The sequence below is a fragment of the Tribolium madens genome, unplaced genomic scaffold, assembly GCF_015345945.1.
Source record: "Tribolium madens isolate multiple individuals breed KSU strain unplaced genomic scaffold, Tmad_KSU_1.1 Scaffold_3;HRSCAF=73;Tcas5.2_LG2, whole genome shotgun sequence".
NCBI classification, from domain to species: domain Eukaryota; kingdom Metazoa; phylum Arthropoda; class Insecta; order Coleoptera; family Tenebrionidae; genus Tribolium; species Tribolium madens.
The window spans coordinates 5,746,692-5,769,085 of NW_025401006.1; the positions used below are offsets into that span (position 1 = coordinate 5,746,692).

Sequence of the window (22,394 nt, forward strand, 5' to 3'; positions counted from 1 at the left end):
ACATCTATGAAAGCTTCTTTTATTATTAATTGAATGTTTTGCAATTTCTTAAAATATTTTATTCTACGAAGTCCAAATGTTACAGACGGTGATGCGAATTTGTTTTTGTAATAGTTTTTGTTTTATAAATATAGCGAGTGTCTAATGATTTTGTGACTCACTAGATAACGAAAAAAATCGAGTGACGTAAGCAGTTAAATGTCAGTAAAAACCACAGGCAATGTACCAACATGTCAAAAAAAAAATGAATCAAAACTAATTAAATAATGGAGGACAATTTAATTGTTATCATTAGAAATGGCTTGTATGTCGATTACTTACAATTGTTTTTCAATAAAATACATTACAATTTACGAAATAATAATTATGCTAAAAATGGTTCTAATGCCTTGTTTCCAGACAGCGACGAGTATAAAATTTAAATTGCTTAATTTTCGCTATGAATTTCAATTTTAATGTTCATAAAAAATCGAATTTATTTTATTACATAATCCGGGCAATAAACTAAAGACATCCTGTATAAAATTAATTTGTTTGACTGATTTAAATGCGAGTAGAGCATCAAATTGACAATTTTCTGCCTCCAAGGTTAATCAAATCCGCAAATTCAGATTTAATCGATGGTTAATTTTTTTTTTACAGAATAATGTATTCCGGGTGAGATGTAATAACAATTTTCACATAATTTGCTCTAATCAAATGCGAATTAAACGATTTTGTGTATCACCATTGTGACATTTAAAATACCATAAAACTTTTGATTTTTATTGCTTTGAAACGAACTCAATATCGATCCAGTCGAACTAATTAAAATAAATAAAGAGACCTGATTGAATTAAACTTTTTGTGGGCTGCTTTTACTCAACATTATAGCAACATGAATCACTTATTATTACTGTTGATTATTTCTTTTAAAAACTTTTAACAGTATTGGTAATTATGATAAATAAATAAATACGTAAATAAGTCGGAGTAATAACATAATGTTTGCGCGTAATAATGCAAGCGATTTCCAGATAAAAATCGTTGATTAGTTGCACATTTGGGTTAATTAGCGCTTAATCATTGCACTTTTATCGTGTCCATACTTCGATTTTTTCGTCTTTAACCAAGCGAAACATTTCGAATAAATTTTCTCCGAGGGGAAAGGCCAAACAACTTTGAAATCTTTTTTCTCCTTCTGTATAAAACACGTTCATCCCTATTATTTATCGGCCGAGTCGCATATTCCGCGCGTTTCCTCGTCGCAGATTCTCGGTAAGATGGTCTCGCCATTTTTCTTTTATAAAAACACACAGTATGTATGTTTTTCGCGTCGGTAACGAGAAGTGTTGTTTTATTGGCAAGAGACGAAATTGTGTCGTCTGCAGTATAAATCTCGCATCTAAATATAAAGAGGATGTGTGGAAGAGATCTCGAAGAGGACGATAGGAGGAGAGTGCAACGTTTACCGATCTCAAAGACTGCACTCGGTCCAAGCTTAATTTTAGATTCGATGAAAATAAATTCTATCGTCGATCCGTTTGTTTGCCGAATGTCGTAAATGTTAGATGGAAAGTTACCAATCTCAAGAGCAGACTTGAAAAATTGGAGCAAATTAAGGCAAAATGCAAAAATACCAAATAACGCTCCCAAAATTTTTGTTGGTTAATAAAATTCCAAATTTACAACCGGTTTAAGTCTTAATATAATTCGATTAATTTGGCCGCGAAAATTAGCAAGGCCAGTGTGTCATGACTCCTAGAGAAGCCAAAATGTATTCGTTCTTGACTCAGGGAAGTCATAAACAAGTTGCTAAATAAAAACTAATGGTCTCCTTAACGATTTTATTTTATTCGAGATGTTATTTAACGATCTTGATCTTGTACCAGATGATGCAAGTCGGTCGTATCCAAATTATCGCTTTTTCCAGTCCCCAAGTAGCGAAAAGCCGAGTCTAGAAGTTCCAGATTGATAATTTCTATTTTTGGGGCCACGAAACAATAGTAAAACAAATAACCGATTTTTTATTTGGATTTTATCTTGACGTGTAACAATTTATCTTGGCAAGATTAAAGTTTATTTACTCAAAAGTGATACATTGTCATAGAATTTCCGTGAATTATCTTGCTTCAAAAATATGTTCCGAAGATTTGGGTGAATGTCAACTTAATGTTCACTTAGTTGAGTCTCTTTGAAACGACCGCGAGATATTTTGATCGCCATTTTATGTCCATCCATTAAATCCGGATTTTATTCATTTTATGTTAAATTTAGTAATGAAATCGTGTACGAATTGAGTAATGTGGTTTTGTGGCATTCTCGGATTGAATAATACGATTTTTTCCTTATCGGTTAAGCATTAAATTTTAATTGCTGATTAAAACTACTTTTACGGTCGCTACCTTTTATTTTAGAAATCATGACGAACTTTAAAAAGTTATCTTTTGCCTGTTCCTGACTCAAACTCATATTTAATTAAAGGAAGATTCATGTTCATGTGCGGATATTACCGTAATATTCAAATTAATTTATGATGCAATTAAATCGGTGAAAGCTCACAACGGATTTTAAAAATCCAAAAATTAAGTGCACAAGTGTTCATTTTTTATTTATAGATCTGTATAAAACACGAAAATAAACCAATGACCCAATAACATACGAGGACATGGTCTAAACCCAACCGCGGATTTACCCATGGGCCATGGGGCCACCTCTTTCATAAATCCGATAAAATCTACATCTTTCCGTGTTTCACAAGTCGCAAAGTAGAGCTTATTCCATATCTGGTGGCGAACTGACAGTGCCAGAAAAGACACTTGGAGTGCACCCACTTGGTTAAGATAAAAAAATACATGGGCGTACTTTTTTTTCTCTAAAAATTTTGAAGACAAAGATTGTTAGGAATATCGTTTTTGAAAATCCTTCTCATGTGTTAACAATTTAATAATTTGTTCATCATTCTTCATTTTATGTATGAGTACCTACTTATTATAATTTTTTAAAGAATAACAGTGGTTTTGAAGTATTATTTTATATGACGCCTATGACCAATACTTTTTTTTAATAGTAAACATATGTTTAGTGTCAAAATTCAGTCATTTTTGACAACGTCAGTTCGCTACCAGATTTGGAACAAGCTCTAGTAAAAATAATAAAAAAAATATATGTAGGTAAGATTGGTAGCATAAACCAGATTTTTTCTGCAACAAAATAATAATAGAATAATTTTATTGTTTTGACTGTTTTGTGGTAAATTTTTGGGGGTGATTGTAAGATTTGCCATTTGAAACCATCATCTATTTACTCTATTTTATTCAACGAGGAGAATGATATAGGACACCCCCTATTGTTCAAAAATCCTATTACTTTCAGACAAGCTGGGTTTAAAAGCCCATAAATCCGCAACTGTAGCATCCCATGGTACCGGAAGACGGTCGCGGATGATTCAGTCGTTTGACCATCAAACACCTGTACCATAATCTGGTGCTATTCACGTAGTGTCGCGAAGCGAAAGATAGGCGGAGTAGGCCATGTTCCCACGCGGCGGCAAAATTCAAAAGCAGTGCAATTTTCCAAAAAGATTTTTTTGCATTTCCGGTTAGACGACAACCATTCTGAGAAACCTGTAGCAGGTAGAATGGTAAAATGGTTGGCAAATTTGAACATTGGAGGTTTCGGTGCGTCATCACGCAGCCAAAAATAGTGTTGGCAAGCTTGGTGGAGATGGCGTCCGCGGGTGCGGCTGTAACGGGATATCGTCTGTGCAGCTTCTTATCATGTAAACACGACACAGGTGGAACGAAATTTGCTTATACTAAACGATCCAAAAACAACACTTTCCGTACGTGTGAGATAAATTCGGAAAGAGAGGAAACTACCATTTTGATTCGAGTCGCGGAACGGGTTTAACAACTTTGTAATCTCACAGGTGTTTGACGTTTTCGTGTTGAAAAACAACCGAGATTCGAGCTAAAGCTCTTCCTTGTTGGGGCCATTATTACCTTTTGTTGGAGCCAAAAAGACACCTATTTGTGCTAAATAATAGAACTACCAAAGCAGCGCAAAAAATAGTTGTTAGATGCCACTTTTCAAAGCTGATTTAAGCGGAACCAACCTCACAATATCTCGAAGAATAAAAATTTTAGATCAATAGCTGTTTGGCTAAGGGCAGAAAGTGATCTTTCACAGTAGTCATTTTTGGTAATTTTTATTGCAATACAATGTGCCTTTGTAGTTTTCCATTTACAGTTCATGACGCCAAGATGACTCAACCACCTGAATAATGTGGTTTATAGTACGACAATGTCCAGCATAAATTATAATTTATTATTAAAAACAATGGACTTTAGTTCCTCTTTATTTCGAAAAGCGTTGTTATTATAGTCTTGGTACGAACATCGAGATTAGAGAGAGAAATAGATTGATCTGTCATGGATTTTTCGCTTAGTCACTATTTTGCGGATTTTCTGCGACTTTTTCTCTCGATGCGTCGTTTCAAACAACCATCAAATTAAAAACTTTAATAAAAATAAAACAATCCTCCAACCGCAAGCCAACAAAACATGAGTCAAAAGATACAATTCGAGCAATTGTTATTCAGCAAAGTTACTGGTCGTTTTTGTGAACACCGTTACTTATTATACGGTGAAAGGTAGTAAATATAAACAAGTTTATAAGAAAACACTTCTATGTCCTTCGCCGAGATTTAGTATCCTGGTAAAATGAACAAAATCCCGAAAATGAGTAATTACAACTAAAGAAAAGAATTTCAATTTCGTTCTTATTTAAAACATTTATTCGAATAATAAATACTCGGAATTATTAAAATTGGTGCTTATTTACAGAATGTCGTCTTCGGTAGGTGCAATTTGATACGTCGCTTCCAGCAAATTCCAAATTACGTTCCTTGTTTCCGATTTTTTTTTGTCTGTCGACGGAATTAAATTAACTTAGTGACTTGCCGTAATGAAATGTTTGAGAAGAAGAAACGACGAAAAGGTGAACTAATTGCCAAATGATGCTCAAATTACATATTTAAAAACATTGAGCAAAAACCACTTATTTTTTTGAATTAAATTAAAACAAAAAACTGCAAGCACTTTCATCAATAAAATCGGTAATTTTTAATGTCAAAATATTTAAAAGTAACTTTTTTCAGTAAATTAAACTGAAAAAAAAAACGATAATATGTGTGTACCTCAAAAACTAGATTTCAAATTGCCTCATCTATGTTTTTGCTTTTATTTTTACAAAATTGTTGCTTAAAATGTTGTAATTCTAGTTGAAAATTGACTCTTTTAATAGTAGTAAAAATGACTATTAATTTTGGTGTTTTTTATTCTTTCTTAAAAGCACAAGCCTCGGCACAAGCAAAGAAAATTGAATTAAGCATTTAATTTATTGACAAAAAACATGTCAGTGAGCCAACTTAATATTACTGTTCCTGGCATTTTTTGTTATATAATAAACTAAATTACAGAGTAAATTAATTAAATTTGTTGTAAAATATGTGCATTAGATTTTAAACTACGTTCACTTTTAATAATTTTAAATTCAGTGTTTTTTTTGTACTAAAACCGATCTTAAAGTTATATTTTTCCAAAAAAATAACAAAAATTGAAACGGCAAAATAGTATAGTCGTCATCACAACAGTTTTACCTACAAATCATTAATGTGGATCTTTTCCTTTAATTATTTTAAAATTTTGAGTAATCTATGTAGTTTCCTAATGTCTATTTAAATGGTTTTAACTCAAACTTTCTCTCATTTTTCAAACATTTGGAATATTGTTTTCGAGAAGCATTTATTTTGTAGCTGTAAAAACGCTGATTTATTTGGAAAATTAAGGGTGAGGTATCTCCGGAACATAATACACGAGTGGGCTAAACCCTCCCACATTTCTAAGAATACACCTCTGCCTTCTATTGTTTTCACTTCAAACCACTCTTTATTTCACAATTATCTTTTACGACCTGTTTTGACCCCCTAGCAATTTGAATTTTCTTCCAATGTTTGTTTTCGTTTGATTTTTTTTGTCCGTGAAATTATCGTCTCCTTAAAAATCGTGAATAGTTGGGTCGAGTCGAGCATTCCTGGCAAGGAGAGGGTGCTGACATCTTTTTCCGGTGGGTTAATTCCATCGGGAATCGTTAAATGGAATTGGCTACTTGTTGCTTCCCTGCATTACAACTGGCGTTTTGTTCTCGTTTCTTCCAAAACTGTAGTTAAAACTTCTATGGAGGGCTCCATTCGGGGCTATTTTGTGGCAGCCGACACAAAAGATGGCTCTTCATTTAACTAATTTCGCGTAATTGAATGTTGCACGAAATTTCCGAGAAAAAGTCGGGAAAAAGGATTAAATCGGATGATATGTACGAAGTGGAAGGGCAACGTAATGACATAATAAATAAAACAGGCACAGCTATAAACACTAGCGACGAAAATTAATTTCATGTAATTTTTACACAAGCGACCATAATGCGAACAGTGAAGGGAAAAAGTGGTGATTTAGGGACGGGGAGGACTGTAATAAATGTCGCGCAAGTTTTAGAACTTGATCAGGGCGGAAAGAATTTAGATTTAAGGCTTTAATAAGGGATGCAAAGGTTTTAATTCCTTTAACATCACAATAAAATCGAAAAATCACTTTCCGCCACTTGGAGTTCACTATCGAAGACGAAGAGAGAAAATAACTCATGTTCAGAGTTCTGCGGTTTCGGTACTTCCCTGAAATGTAAATAGTTATTTCCACACGGGGTTGTGAGTTATCCCGACTTAATTTTTCTATGTTAATTAGTCGGTTTTCTTTGTTTGTGTGAAAGATCCGGCCATTAAATCACCGAAACCTATGGCGTAAATCACATTATAAAAGATATAAACGAAACCAGTTATCCTGCAATACTCCAGATGTTTATCAAGACAAAACGATCACCAAGGAGTTAACTTCGTTATCTGGAACAAGTATTCTGAATTCCTAGGAATTCCAGCCTTTTTTAATTGAAGCTCGGAGAGCTTTGATATACCGCAAACATTTGACCTCAGCTGTAAACCACTACCGCGGCAATATTTTTCGTAATATTTTTTCAAACACCTGTTAGTTAACCTTTTTCGCTGTATGCGCTTACTTTTAGTCCTTTGTCTTGACAAGAAAGTGGAATTTTATATGACTGAGCTTTTGTGGCATCCCAAAGGGAAATACTTCAAAAGCTCTCAAAATAAAACAGCGTTTTATTCGAGATTTTATTTCCATTTAAATGTTCCTGCGATTCGACGAAAATATGTATCTCGGGAAACACGTTAAATTTAATAATATCGCTCGGACGAAGTCGAATAAAAGTCCGGCAGAGAGAGGAAGGAATCGTGTTTTTGTCACATACGCAAAACACAGATCGATACAGCCCTCGGAAAATTGATTCTGCAACTTGTGGGGCAATTTTCCCGTTAAAAAAATAATAATCTTCGCGGAAGTTTGCGAAAGTTGTTAACCAACATTGGGAACATTTATAAATCAACCTTGCATTTATTGTTTCTCAATGTCTTTGTTGAACTTATTCGGTGCAAAAATATACAAATCTTAATTACACTGCCGTAACTTTTCCTCTTAATAATGGGGAAACTTATTTCAAATTACTAAACTGTAGAAAGTTTATTACTCATAATATTCATTATAGTTATTAACTCGCAGATATTGACTTAAAATGTTTACATTGTCACGTAATTTATTTTCGACCAACTTAATATCCTGTCAAATTGGTTTTTTATTAACTCGGATTCTAAATTTAAACACTTGTGGCCACTCTCCAACTCAATAAGAGCATCAAACTAAATTTAATTCAACCCTAACCCTCCATAAACTAAACTTTTGTTTTATTTCAAGACGGAAATACGAAATGCTTCTTCTAACTAACCAACTATTTCGAAATAAATGTGGTTCTCATTAGCTGGAAACGTCCATTTTGCAAGAATGCTGACTGAGTGATTTATTACGAAATTATGACAACTTCAAATTATTCCATTTTTATGAGAATAATTTTATGTGGGAATTTGGACTGAATGAAATCGCTTGACATTTGCACATGATTACATTTCTCATTTTTAGGTTAAAACGCTAATTAGATTCCAAATATTTCTGATATTTTAAGTCCAACACGGCAACGCATCGGAAAAAAATCACTCAGATATGTACAAATTTTAAAAAGTTGCCAAATTTAAATTGAAACCAGTGAAGCCAATCTAAAAAAATCACTTATGAATTCAATTTTAATTTATGTATTATTATTAATTTAATTTCTAAAAGCTCAGATAAATACGAAATGATCCAGAAAGAGTGTGTCTGTTGGTAACAGATTTGAAAATATTTTTGTTAGTAATTTGCAACACTGCTAAATACCGAATACGGTTTTGTATGAAAAATACCCCTCAAGATTGTTAATCAAAACCGCACTCCAATGGTAATCTTTAAAAATTAAAATCAGGATTGCCAACTGATTTATTCATTCTTGATCACTTTGTAGTATACATACATTAAAAAACCTATTGACAAACACCAAACGAAGTACCTATTTTAGTTTAATAGAACTGATAAATTGTTTTTTTGGAATTTTGGACAATTTGTCATTCGACTGACAAAAAAATGTAAAACAGGCCTTAGGTAACTAACCTCACTTTCGGTTTTTGTAATTTTTATCCTGATAGCTAGAGAAAAAATGACAACAAATCAAACTAAGTTATTGAACTTATATAAAAAAAAAACACATATTACTGGCTTTATTGTTTGGGAAAATCGACGCCAAACATAAATTTCAATTAAAACTTTCAATTTTAGTTTTAAACGTCAGTTATAAGGACAATAAAGCATGGCTTACATTGACATTTTTTGAATTGACATAAATTTGATGTCCAAAATTTCGTGTCCGCCACTGTATTAGTTTGTCAATTCACTCACACACATTGCTTGAGTTACCAACCTTTGCTAATTAATAAAAAGTTGTGTGTCATAATAAACAGAGTTGTTCTTAAGAGACGCAAATTAGAAAAAAAATTGACGTTTACAATGAAATATTTTTTTAACACAACAAGCAATTTTTGACTTATTAAGGACGAGTTTTCCAAATGTATAAATATGGTTTAAATTAGCGTTGGAGATAATTCGGTTACAAGCGAATCGAAATTCTTCCTTTATTTAAAATTAGTCGCTTTCGCCAGAACAATTCCAATTTAGTTTGATGTAGTGTAGTATAGAATTACTTGAGTCGTTTACATTAGACGTTGTGTTGTAACGTTCTTCAGCACGAGCTTTCGACTTTGTTGTGGTAGTAAGCTCGAGTTACGCTATACACAAACTTTATATAGAATTCGAAATTACAAAGAGAATTGTAGGCCGTTTATACCCGTCAAAGAATGCACCTGTGTAAAAAATCATCGGTTTTTTGCTGCTGCAACTTTTCTAATTACTGGCAAAAGTTGGCCGGCAAAGAACAAGTCGTAATTTATGTTTTGGAAGAGTTTTCTCAAAAACGGCTTATTAAATTTTTCAGCCGAATTATTCTCTACTTAACGCTGAGAAGTTTATAATACATGATATCGGAGCGAACCGACGCAGGTAGCCATAAAATCCAACAGAACACATTAAATCGGGTCATAAAAGTTGAGAAGCTGGTAAAGAGACTTGCCGGAACCCACAATCATCGACCCGAGAAGCGATTTATTACTTCTATGACCGCCCCTTTACAATTTCATGCATTAATTGAAAATACATTGCGGATTTATGATATTAAGCGTAATCGCATCCGGTCGGAAAAGTGCAAAAACAAACCGGAAACGATATTTTAATGATTTTTGTTTCGAATTTATACAACTTGGAAAACTTTATAATTGCGGTAAAGCATTTACGAAATGGATATTGCGTGTCGTAGTGCAGTTAACCCCGTGCAAGGCGCTTTTTGTATGAAAATCTAGGGATTTTTTGCTCTGTTGTTGCGGTGACAGATCGTATAATACGAGTGTGCACATTTAAGTTTGCGGTTAATATTTCTGTAAAGTTGATCTTGTATGCATAAATTTCTGTGCCCGAAGGGAAAGTGGCTGAACATTTACGCTCTGGTGGCAAAGCCGGTTCAGTTGCAGCATTGATGTTTATTATGTTGATTTTAGTTTGTTTTATTTACACTATACAGTTCACCGATAGCGTTATGTAATTTTATTGTGTCGGCGCATTGGTGAAAACATACGATCGATTATCGACACGATATACTAAATTGGCTGCATTGTTATTATTATTTTATTATGGTAATTTCGTTCAATTAACCGCTGCAATTACTAGAGAAAAAACTGATTGAAATATGACTTATACATTTCCGATTGTTATATACAGGGTCATCCCGAAAATATTTTTACACCGATACGTAGAAATGTAAATCAGTGCGATAAAGATTCTTGTAATTACACAAGTCATGTTATTACGGGTGAAAAAAGTGGGATTCAATTTCTAAGTACCAATCAGTGTTTAGTTTTGCTAAGCACTAGAATTTATCTCAAGTCAGAAAGTTGCACATTTAATAAGAAGTCGCTGAATGTTATTAACAAGTTATTCTTATAGTAAATACCACTGCTTGTACTCATTTGGCCTTAAATGGCGAATGAAATGCCGATTGGCAACTGTTTATCTTGACAGCTTTTTTCCCCCAACAACTTGATAAATCTTGGGAAATGCAACCGGTACCCAATCACAACATTATTTTCCGTTGTGGAAATATTCCAATAAAAAAGCGTTCGCATTCGCATGGAAAATGCAATTCAATTTTCCGGCAATTCATTTGTTCGATTAAAACCGTCCAGTGATTTAATTGGGAATTTTAGAGATAGTATAGGTGCAGCGTATTTTTAATAAAGTCAATCAGTTTTTGTTGGGTTTTTAAAGACCTCCCCCGTCATTCGCACCCTCTTATTATGGGTCACGTTTCGGCCGTTTTGATCGTGCTCGTGTTGCTTCTTTTCGGCTTTTAGATAGTCGAAAAAATCACGACCGAATTATTTAGGATTTTTCTTGCCCAAAGTCGAGGGGCATTACATTCGCATAAATGTTTGAATAGCTTGGGCAAAAACAAAGGCTTGTTTTTCCTGGACGGAATCTGGCCGTTGATCGTGCAGTGTATTGTTTGGGGCTGTATTAATTATAGCTGCCGATTGGATTCCACTCTGTGTTCTACCTGGCGATGGCGTCATTCCACACGTTCCTGGTTTCCCTATGCCCCAACTCGGGTCTCGTTAAACTGATCACCCGATTCGGGGTTGCGATTTAATTTATTCCGCGATTGTTCGCCTCCGACGGACCCTCGAACAATGTCGGCCGGGAACTTCCGCCCCTTGACCTGAAAACCAAAATTTCCAATTTTTGTTTCACGAATTTGCGTTTCTGTATATTTTTTTCAAAAATCGGTGACTAAAACCACAGCAATTGCAACATTTCAGCTCGCACGCCAACGTGAAATTACATTTTTAACCCCTACACCCGGTTAGTAATGCGAAATATCTGAAAATCTGCTTAATAAAAAAACTGATAAAAATAAAAATTGAATAAACTGTTGAAAAGAATTAATGAACGAGAACGAAAAATTGAAATTGAAGTTTCAGATAAAGCGCATTTGTGATAACACTGATAACCGGGGTTCTACTTATTTCATTCACAAAATGGCCATTAGATTATAGCTTGTTCCAAATCTGGTGGCGAACTGACGTCTTCAAAAATGACTGAATTTTGACACTAAACATATGTTTACTATTAAAAAGAATATTGTTCATAGGCGCCGTATGAAATAATATTTCAAAACCACTGTTATTCTTTAAAAAATTATAATAAGTAGGTACCCGTACATAAGATGAAGAATGATGAACAAATTATTAAATMGTTAAKYRWWGWWWKYAAAATGATATTCCMAACAATCCTTGTCTTCAAAATTTTTAGAGAAAAAAGTACGCCCATGTATTTTTTTATCTTAACCAAGTGGGCACACTCCAAGTGTCTTTTCTGTCACTGTCAGTTCGCCACCAGATATGGAATAAGCTCTAGTTATTTTATTCTTTTTAAAAATATAGTCAATGCAATATTTAATTTCGGTCTTATTGTGATTAAGGTAAAAATACATTCTACAGTATGTGTTTGCAAGAGGAAAAAAATTTTATCTTTGATTTTACGTCAAAACTGCAAAGGAAAAACATTTTTTGCTTCACCTGAAATGAGCAAATCTGTAATTAAATCTGCATTATTCTGATTTAGTGAACGGAAAAGTTTATTTTTTTCTTGATCTTCGACATTGTCGGTTTTATTTAATTGACAGCTAAATGTCACTTTGACAATCAATTCATTAATTGAATAATGATATTGTCGTATCAACAAGAAATTACTCCCTAGGAATAGGAATATTTGTGAATAGGTTGCCATAGATTTGGTTAGGTTGGTTTCTCGTAACAAACAAAAGATATCGTAACTAGTGTCAAAATTTAGGTTAAGTCACCTGTCAGTTTGAATGGATAATTTAATTGATAGTCGACAGCAGGTTGACAGAAAACGTCAACCGACAACAACAAGGGTTAACCAACCTTAGGCACAAAACTACTTCTGAAAATTGTAGTTACAGACTACATGAAAAACGTAATTTTCCTAAAAGTTCAAATCCTAGGTGGTAATTTTTTGTTGAAAAATCTGTAGTTCTTGTTAAAAATGACTTTGTTTTTATTTCTTAAAGCTGTTTTTTTGAGATGCTAGTCATTAAAATTTTGTTTTTCAGAAACATTTTTGTTATTTAACTCATTTTTCAAAGTGACACCGTTATCAAAAAAATAAAACCGACAATGGACTTAATAAGCAGAGAAAAATTATTCCAAAATCAAAACAAAAATAAACTTTTCTTTCTACTGAGTCAGAATAATCAAGTTTTAATTACGGATTTTCTTGTTTCAGGTGAAGCAAAAAATGTTTTTCCTTTGCAGTTTTGGCGTAAAATCAAAGATAACAATTTTTTTTCCTCTTGATTAATCTCAATCCGGGGACATACTGTAGATTTTTTTGTAAGTTGTAGAATTTTTTGCACGCCCACTGTACGATAAACAAAGCTTGGAAGTGAACAAGTAAATTCATTTCACGTTAGCGTGGAAGTAGAAAAGGCTAATCAGAATTTTAAGCGCATTGTTTCATTTTTACTTCGATGTTGGCGCAATTTTGAAACCTATTTGACCCAAAAAATACACTTTCAAACGTTGCCATTTTTGTATAGGTTTGAAACGGGATACATGTTTTTTAAGTACACCTTTTTTATGTTTAAAGTCCCAATTTGAGCATCATTCGGTACTTTGGCGTTCAGTTTAGTATGAATTATGCAGTTGTGGTGGCATAAAACATGATTTCTGAGGGCTTTGGCCACAATAAGTTCCGTTCAAATGGTAAATAAACAACCAAATTGGCACAGTTTCTTGCCTGTTTATGAATGAATTTCTCCATTCTCGTTTTCGTCCCACGTAGAATTATCGCCTCGTTGGGTTGTTACCTGCAACTCATCTCTTCAACAAATCTCAAACCAACAAAGAACTCGAAGATAAATGACGTGACGTAGGTCTTTGATGAACCGAGTCACTGTTCTCGGTACCGTGCGGAAAAACAGTGGCGCCGATAAGGGTTGGCCAAGTCGGAATATAACGAACCGAAAAATGTCAAATGTTACTTATTACTCATAGTTTAATTAAGTGCGATAAGTCGTATCATTGTTAACGTAATTGAAACGTAATCATCCAAAAACAATTATAGGAAATTTCCAATCAATTTGGCAACGTCTGCAATATCGAAATGTCGCCACTTGTAACCCATCAAGACAAAAGAGCAATAAAACCGCACGCGTGCCAACTGAACGTCCCTACCAATTCTTTGTCGGGCGTGCGAAATTAGGCGGCATTGGATGTATCGTTTGTTTCCCGCCCATGTAACGCGATTCATGTTACAGCAAACCAGTAGATCATAATACACTTGTTTAGTAAGCGGTCGTACAGTTATTTCCCACTTCTTGTGATTTTCCGAAAACCGGTTGCCGCTTGTAAATTGATTCAACGTAACACACATCTCGCTTGAATAGTGTTTGATGGTCATCTCTGTGCGGCGGCGGCGTTGCCATTTAACCTCTAAACCGACAGCGCAATTAATACCGGCGCAGCCTGTGTGACTCATACAAAAACTTGTTCCGAACCCTTTCTTGTTTTGCTCTAGCTGCTGCTTGTCGCTCTACAAGATATCGACACCAGTGGCGCCTCGTCGCGGGAGATTTTCAACAATCAAGAGAGCACAGTCGGAGATTTATAATTAAAACGCTTAAATAACTTAAACTTGTATTGATGTTAATGATGTAGCAGCAAATTGTTACAAATTGAATTTCGCAGTAAGTGGACAAGCAATGTTCACTTACCATAAAAAGAAATACACAATCGTTACATCTTTGAAAACTAGTACATACAACACAATTTTCGCTTTCCTTTTTTTATCGCGATTACACTAGACAAATTACCATAATTTATGCTTGTTTCAGTAAAAAGTAATTTCAAACAATATGTAAGATTAGTTAAGGGAATGAGCAAGCCTGATATTTATTCAACTTCGTGTGCTTTTGTCGTACCTGTGAAGCTTTATGACTCATGGATTTTAACCAAGTCCTATCTATTTTAAGTGCTATTTATATCATAATGTAATGTCAAAAGATACACAACGTTCGTATCCAACCATACAACTTTAATTACTTTCACAATATGTTCGTTCGACATTATTATAGCAAATTAAACAAGCTCTAAATAACATTAATCATTAATACGTGCAAATAATGTAAATTGCCAATAATCCGTTTATTAAATAAATAGTCGATGCAATAAATACAACCCACACTCGCAAATATCACATTGATTTTTGATAAATAAAACCTTATTATGTGGCGAATTCATCAGAATAATAATAATGTGGACATTATTATTATTCTGATGAATTTGTGTTTATTTTTTCAAAAAGTGACTGGAAACACAAGAATTTACCACACTTTGTTAAAATTTTGTTAAAAACTATAAAATGTGTGTAAAGTTGCTACTTAGAAATCGAGAAAGCAGTAGCAACTTGTGAAAAAATCGCATTTACTCGTGAATTTTAAGGCGAGGAACCGCTTTGATATTGTCGCGAGATGGCGTCACGGTTCGTAATCACTCTTTCATTATATCGTTCGTATTTTGCGAAAACTCGTCTTAAAAAGTTAGAATACCTCGTATGAAGGAAATTGCGTAATAAATCGACTGTTAACCTTTTTGACTGAATGAGAAGAAATAAATAAGGATTACTTAAGTAATGGAATGACACGGCAACGTTCTGGAAAAAATTGGCGAAGGTGGGTCCTCACGCAAGTCATAAATATTCCTGCCTGAATTTTACGACCTTTTTTTATTACATTTTTGAATCAATGAGACATGGAAAGTTCATTTATATGTCGAGTGTCCCTATAATGATAAAATAATGAAAAATAATCCCTCTTAATGCGAATAATCGGCAATTGTATCACAACATAAAGTGCAGCCACTTAGTTTTCCATTTCAACAAACTTGAACATCAACAAAGCATTCTAAAGCTGGAGTTTGTAACGCTGAGGTAACATAAAATTACATTCCCTCCTTAAATTTTTCCGCCCCCGGCGACTTCACCAAGAACTTTATCTACGAAACAAATTCTTCCAGCATCATCAATCGACTGTTTTAATATAAGAACTTGGATGAAGGTGAAAATTATTTGTTAACGAGCTGGTGTCGCGTTGTTTGGACGCAACCGGACTATTTCCACCCTCTAGTTGTAAATTTTCCGTATAATGACGTCGCTGGAATGCCGCTCTATAACGCGCAAGCCATATATAGGTATATAGAGCAGTTTTTAAACACCGGAAGGAATCAAACTTGGGATAAATTCATCCCCTGGCATGCCATTAGGCAACTGTTTTAAGTACAAAATTAAATTCCTCCAACTTGTAATAACTTAATATCAGGTGGCACGTAGTCATAGTTTAGCAATAACATTGTTAACGGTTAATATTACCTGCGCATTCCTTACATATCGGGCGATTTCCACGAAAATAAACAATAAACAGAAGGGTAGAGGGTTCGCTCTTTGTTTTCACGACTACTAACGAGGGAAACCCTCGCCAAATAATGATCCTTTCATTCAACAACAAGTGAAACAACCCATTTGGCCCATTTCTGATGAGACCTGTCTAATTGGTTTTTTAAAAAAATATTTTTTTTGTTAAGTAGTGTTAATTTTTTCAGGCAACGTGGTTTCAGCCGGCACCATTTCCTCGCCGTGGACTCCCGTCACCGGCCCGCCCGCCGACTCCAACGGCGCGGGTCCGGATACAAAGAATCTAGATGTCGGAGACGTCAGCGATGTGAGTTGCCCTTTTTCAATTTTTACAAATTCTCGAATTTCCGTTGTTTTTTCCAGGATGAGAAGGATATGACAGCGGCAGACGCTGAAGGAGTATGGAGTCCGGATATCGAGCAGAGTTTTCAGGAAGCGCTAGCTATATATCCTCCATGCGGTCGACGGAAAATTATATTATCAGACGAAGGAAAAATGTATGGTAAGTGCGATTTTGATCAAATCACACGGCTGTAGATAAAGCGACGACATCCGGTCGAGATAAGTCGAAATTCGTGATGAGAGCAAAACAATGAATTGTTAAAGATTGACTATTCCGCGAGGCGATAACACTAACGGGAAATTAACCGAGTGAGGGAAAAAACAGGAACTTTATATTGTAATGACACAGTTAGTATATGACAATTAAGAGAATGGACATCCGCAATTCAACTAAAAATAATACTATACTATTGTAAGTAAATAAACTGAAAAATCAGGGGCAAGGAACTATGAATCAGCAAACTAAATAAGACCAACAGTTGCTATAACTTTCCTTTCGTTTGATGAATAATTGCTCATTTATCATGTGTCAAAGAGGTTTTCGCTTATCAAAGACAGCAAGCAGGGATGCATGTAAATATTGTGCGTTATGCTTTAATCCTTTAATGGATTAATTGTTCTTTCACGACTTCCAAAAATGATTTATTTTTAATAATTCGGGCAACAGACTTTTATTGTTCAAATAAGTAATCGCAGATAACTGGCTTGAGATGAACTAACTTTCTTGCTAAACAAACTTTTATAAGTACGATTTATGGAAATCCAAAGAATTTGCTTTGATGAGTGGGTGACTGATCATTTTATCAAGATTCCAATACGTTTAGAAAAAATAAAATTGATTTTTTTTGAATTTGAATCTTCCTATCCAAAAATCATAATGACCATTTTTAAATATTTTAAAATCGTGTTTCGGTCTATAAAAGAAAAAAGTGAGATCTTGTCTTTGGTGAATTCATAACTGCCAAAATTTCGGTAAGGTTACGTTAGGGAAACTTCAAACATTCTTAACTCAATTTTTCCAAATAAAATGCCCCAATTTTTTCTTAAAAAATGGCAGAGTTATCGATTTTTGAATAGGAAGGTGCAAATGCAAAAAAATTCAAAAAAAAAGTCTAAATGCAATGCTTCGAAAACGATGAAACTTAGGTATTGAGAAGAATGATGAAAACTCTATCAAAATCACTTGAGTAATCCAAAATTGTAATAAAAAACATACCTTTCTGTTTAAAATAACAAAGTTGATACCCGCTTCCGGTATAACCAGAAATGCCGTCATTTTCAAAATATTTTCATTAAGCAGGACCTAAGCCATTTCGGCTATAAACAAAATTTTAGGTAAATATCTTCGTTCGAACTCCTAATACATCTGTGGAGTTTAGCCGGAACAGCCTGTATACAATATAATACAGAATGATTCTTAAATAGACCGACAAAATTTTATCCTTGGTAATATCAATTGAGTACATGCTGGAAAAAATATTAAAAAAATTCTTTGTTTAATTGTCCTCCAAACAAAATTATTAAAGTTATTTTTGAGGTAAAGTGTACGCCACTGATGTGTTTGTAAATAGTATTAGCACTGGTAGTGGAAACCATGGTATTAATTTGATGAAAATGTACTTGATCATTGCAACAATTCATAAACGCCGGAAGTGCCACGGATCAAGGGGGTTTTGCCCCTAAAAGATATAAACGTAAAAAGGATACAGTTTGTCTCCATTTATTCTTGGAAACCTGTGATAAAATTTTGTCGGTCTATTTAAGAATCACCCTGTATAACTATTAGGAGACTAAATTTTTACATTTTTTTTTTTACTTTGGCTCACTAAAAAGCAAATAAAAATATTAGTTTTGATTATTTATTTAATACATTGATCAGTTAGCTCAAGCATTTTCAATAATCATCGACAAAATTAGTAATTTTTTTTTTTAATCTGTAGTGCCATTTAATAAAATAACGCGAATAAAATTAAATTATAATAATTATTAAATTTATTTTTTTCGTGCAGTTTTCTAATGACGGTTATAACATTTTAAGGATTCTTTTATCTTTAAAACAATGTGTAACTACCAATCAATTATAATAAAATATTAAAATTTTAGTGAACACGAAACTTCACATTTCGTTACCAATGCTCTTAGGTAAAGAATCTTTAATTTTACGATGCTAAATTGTTTCTTGAGGATGATTGCGGTCGAAAGGACGACAGCAAGTCCAGCAGTTCGTTTTATAGACACGACATTTTCAAATCGACTGACTGTACTAAAAATTTGGGTCTTACTGCCTAGCGTTGTTCTATTTATCAATTGGGGACACAAACGAAAAAGGCAAAAACCGTCCTGCGAGTCGCCCTTTCCTCAACCAAGTTTCTCGCTTTGGTCTTTTTCGTTTTTCGCCGTTCAATATTCGCCTCTTGTATTTAAATAGTCGAAAAGCTCGTACATGTCTCCGTTATTGGTTTTCGGTTGACCGGTGGCAGAATCTCCGGGTAATGTGTGAATTCAGCGTATTATTACTGTGTTTGGCGATTTCGCTCACGTCAAGTGTAGCGCCGTCGCCGTTATTAGCGCAAAAGTCGGAAAGGAGGAGACGTGTGAGAAGACGTGCGAAATCGTCGACGATCCGGAGCAATTCCGAGTGAGCTGGTCCGAAACGTGAAAGTGTCCAGTTGTCACCGGAATCAAGCTCCCTCATCCCTTCCCCTAGACACTTTCCGGGACGTCAGCCGGACACACTGCTGGACAACACCACGGTCGATATCTTCACAGCCTGCGCCTTGCATCTACGATTGTGTGCTGGATGTTTGGCTTTGCTATATATCGCAGATGCAGAAACTTCCGGAGTTCCGGAGGTCCTTTGTCCGACTCCGGGAGAATTGCACAGAATACTCCTTGGATGCACTCGCAATTGTTAAATTGAATCGAGCGCACGAGAGAAATTGTCCTGAAGACGCATATCACTTTTTATACTGTCATTGATCGAATTGAAAGCAATGAGAGTCAACTAAATTGCCACTTGATATGGGGATCTTACAGGTGGTCCTTTTTAAATGATGCAATTTTCCAATTTTTTCGAAAAATCAATTTGCTGTTACAATTACTACAGTTAGATAATTAGACATTTGTGACTAATTGCGTACACAATACAAATTGTGTAATTTATTATACAGGTCAGTAATCAACACGTAACGTTAGTCATACAAGAAAAAATGAAACTTTACAATTATAATTGGCCAGGATAATTTATCTCGTCGATTTCTTAATAAAAATTACGGAAAACATTAAGAATTAATTAGTGGAGACAAGGTGAAACGTGCTGAAATTTCAGGAAATGAGCAAAGATTCGCTTCATATATCGCAACAAATTTTTAAAACTTTTGTGTTGTTTTAAATTTGCTATAGCAACCGACGTGGCGTGTTTGTTACGATTGGGATTTTCCTTGAAATATTTCAGTAATGGATTCGTTGGAAAAGAAGTAAATTTTTTACATTGCTCAGGTGTCGACTCTACTTTGCAATTGTAATTTGTTCGATAAGATAGCGAATGTTACTCGTTATAATTACAGCTGTATTACGTTTGTTTTTCTTCGCGACATGAAACATGGGTACAGTTAAACGTCTCCTTAATGGCCATAGGACATTTTTTAACGGCAATATACCGTGAGACTGGAAAAAGCAAAATGGAGCAGGTCGCTAGTTTTGTTGCAGGGTTGGCAAGACTAAAGGACAGCGTGATAAATGTCAGTTAGATTTTGACAGCCAATGCCAGGCTTTGACACAATTAAAAAGGGTTACCGCAATAGATCATTTTGAAAGTTCAAAGCACAAAATCTAAGACAGCTAGAAAATAGCTAGCTAGATTACAATAAAATTTAATGTCCAGATAATTAAATTGGCAAAATAAAGAATATAAAATCTTTGTCCTAATTAATTTAATTCTCAATATAATTCCTACTTTACTTTATGTAAACCGAACCTTGAATCTTTAAAACAGCAGAAAAATAGTAGATTATGTTATTAGGAGTAAAAGTGATTTATTATGTGGTGAAGCTGAACGTTCATTTTTCCTAACGGAGTGAAAACGCCTAGGCGTAAAAACAGTGTTTTTACTCCATGTCTGAAAAGTAAAACTTTTACGTGTGTCATTTAATCATAAAAGTGTCATTTTTCTGACGTTTGCGGATAAAAATTATTCCTTCAAACTTTAAGGCTATAACAGTTTTGTAGTCTAGGTATTGCAAAAAAAACTTATTTCAAAAACTAAGCAAAATTGATATTAATAAATAAGCTTAAAAACATTGGAGTAACAAAAACAAAAAATGCCATGTAACGAGTGTTACAAACATAAGTTTGTGTTGTAACTTATTTTTAGAACACGCTTTATAGTTGAAAAGAATTTTAGGGGATGCACTAGATTAGAATCTATCAATTTTCTGTATAATTAAAAAAATAACATGTACTGCATTTTGTTTATAATAATAATAATAATAATAATAATAATAATAATAATAATAATAATAATAATAATAATAATAATAAAGGTCTTTATTTCGTAAGTAATATGTACAGGCGAAGTCTAGCCAATAGGACTATTCAACTTAACCTAAGTACACATAAAACTAAATCAAAATACATACTAGAGGAAAAAGTAATGACAGTGAAAGAGAGAGTAAATTATCGAAAAATAATAAAGGTAATTTTACCACTAATAATTTTTTTGTACAGCGGAGTAGAAATTTTTTACAAAAGCACGAAATTTGCTCACCGAAAACGACTTTACTTCTTTTGGCAGCTTATTATAAAGAGTGACCGCATTATATGTTCTTGGTAAGGCCAACAGTGTAGAGGTATGACGTAAATTTAAGGGTTCCACATGAACACTTTTTCTGAACACAAGTTTTTCTCTTAAGTAATTTGAAGATGACGACAGTAAAACATTGTGAGTACATACAGAAATATGATATTTAAATAAATTGGTCATTTTCAGCCAGCCAAGCTCATTTATTTTATTTGAAATCCTATCATATTTACGAAGACCAAATACAAATCTACAAGACGTATTTTGAATTTTTTGAAGACGGTTACAACTGGAAATATCTACACATGGAAAATACACAGTTAAAAATAATTTAAAACAGAAAGTTTATACAAGTTTATCTTACTACGACTAAAAAAATAACTGAAAAAAATTGTTAACTACATTATTAAATTCCTCGTAAAAAAAGTGACTCTATAATGTCTTTATTTCAAATCCGTATCTTCTACAATAACGAAAATATGATTTTTTTTTGATTTCGCCAAAATGTCAATTTTTCTCTGTAAGTCGAAAACAAAAGACGATAGCGAGATGCGGTTTTAATCAATATTATTTTCTTAAAAAATGAGCCTCAGAATGTATCACTCGTTTTTGGCTAAACATCTTAGTTTTGGAGATTCCCTTTTCGGACATCCAAAATGCAGCACCCTGTACAGGTTAATAATGAACTTTACCAACTCGCTGGGACATTCTGTACCTATATAACATTTCAAACACAAGGAAATTCAGGCAAAAATTGTTATAAAAATCAGGGTTATTCTGCATCCCATAACCCTAAGTACTATTAGAAGGTTTCTTCTGATAATTTTAAGCATTTAACGAAATTAGTTTTATCCACACCCCCCTGTATGCATTTTTGCCATTTTCCGCGTTTATTGGTTGTTATTTTTGTGATAAAGTTGGCAATAGCCCGCTGTATTATAATAATTTAGCATGATATTTATTTCGTCGCGAAAATACATCATAGAATCCCTGGTAGGTTTTTTATGACGTGTCGAAAATTTCATTTCTCGTTCCCTCCATAGCGCCTTTCTGAGTTCTTTGGGTCGGTCGTCGAACAATGCCCCCCAAGTTAATATCGTTATTATCAACAAAATGAGTTAGTGGAGTTT

General features: G+C 33.9%; 1 protein-coding gene across 6 annotated transcripts in view; it reads left to right on the plus strand.

Annotated features, from left to right (window-relative positions):
* The window catches only part of LOC123007352 (transcriptional enhancer factor TEF-1), a 28,911-nt gene that overhangs the window by 1,449 nt on the left and 5,068 nt on the right, over positions 1–22,394 (plus strand). For 5 of the 6 annotated variants that reach the window (XM_044402606.1, XM_044402605.1, XM_044402609.1 and 2 more), the window contains exons 3-4: positions 16,313–16,431; positions 16,488–16,626. In XM_044402606.1, the coding sequence (XP_044258541.1) occupies positions 16,313–16,431; positions 16,488–16,626 (258 nt within the window). Of the gene's footprint in view, positions 1–14,448; positions 15,388–16,312; positions 16,432–16,487; positions 16,627–22,394 lie in introns of those variants that run through there. The other variant, XM_044402608.1, reaches the window with a different exon arrangement.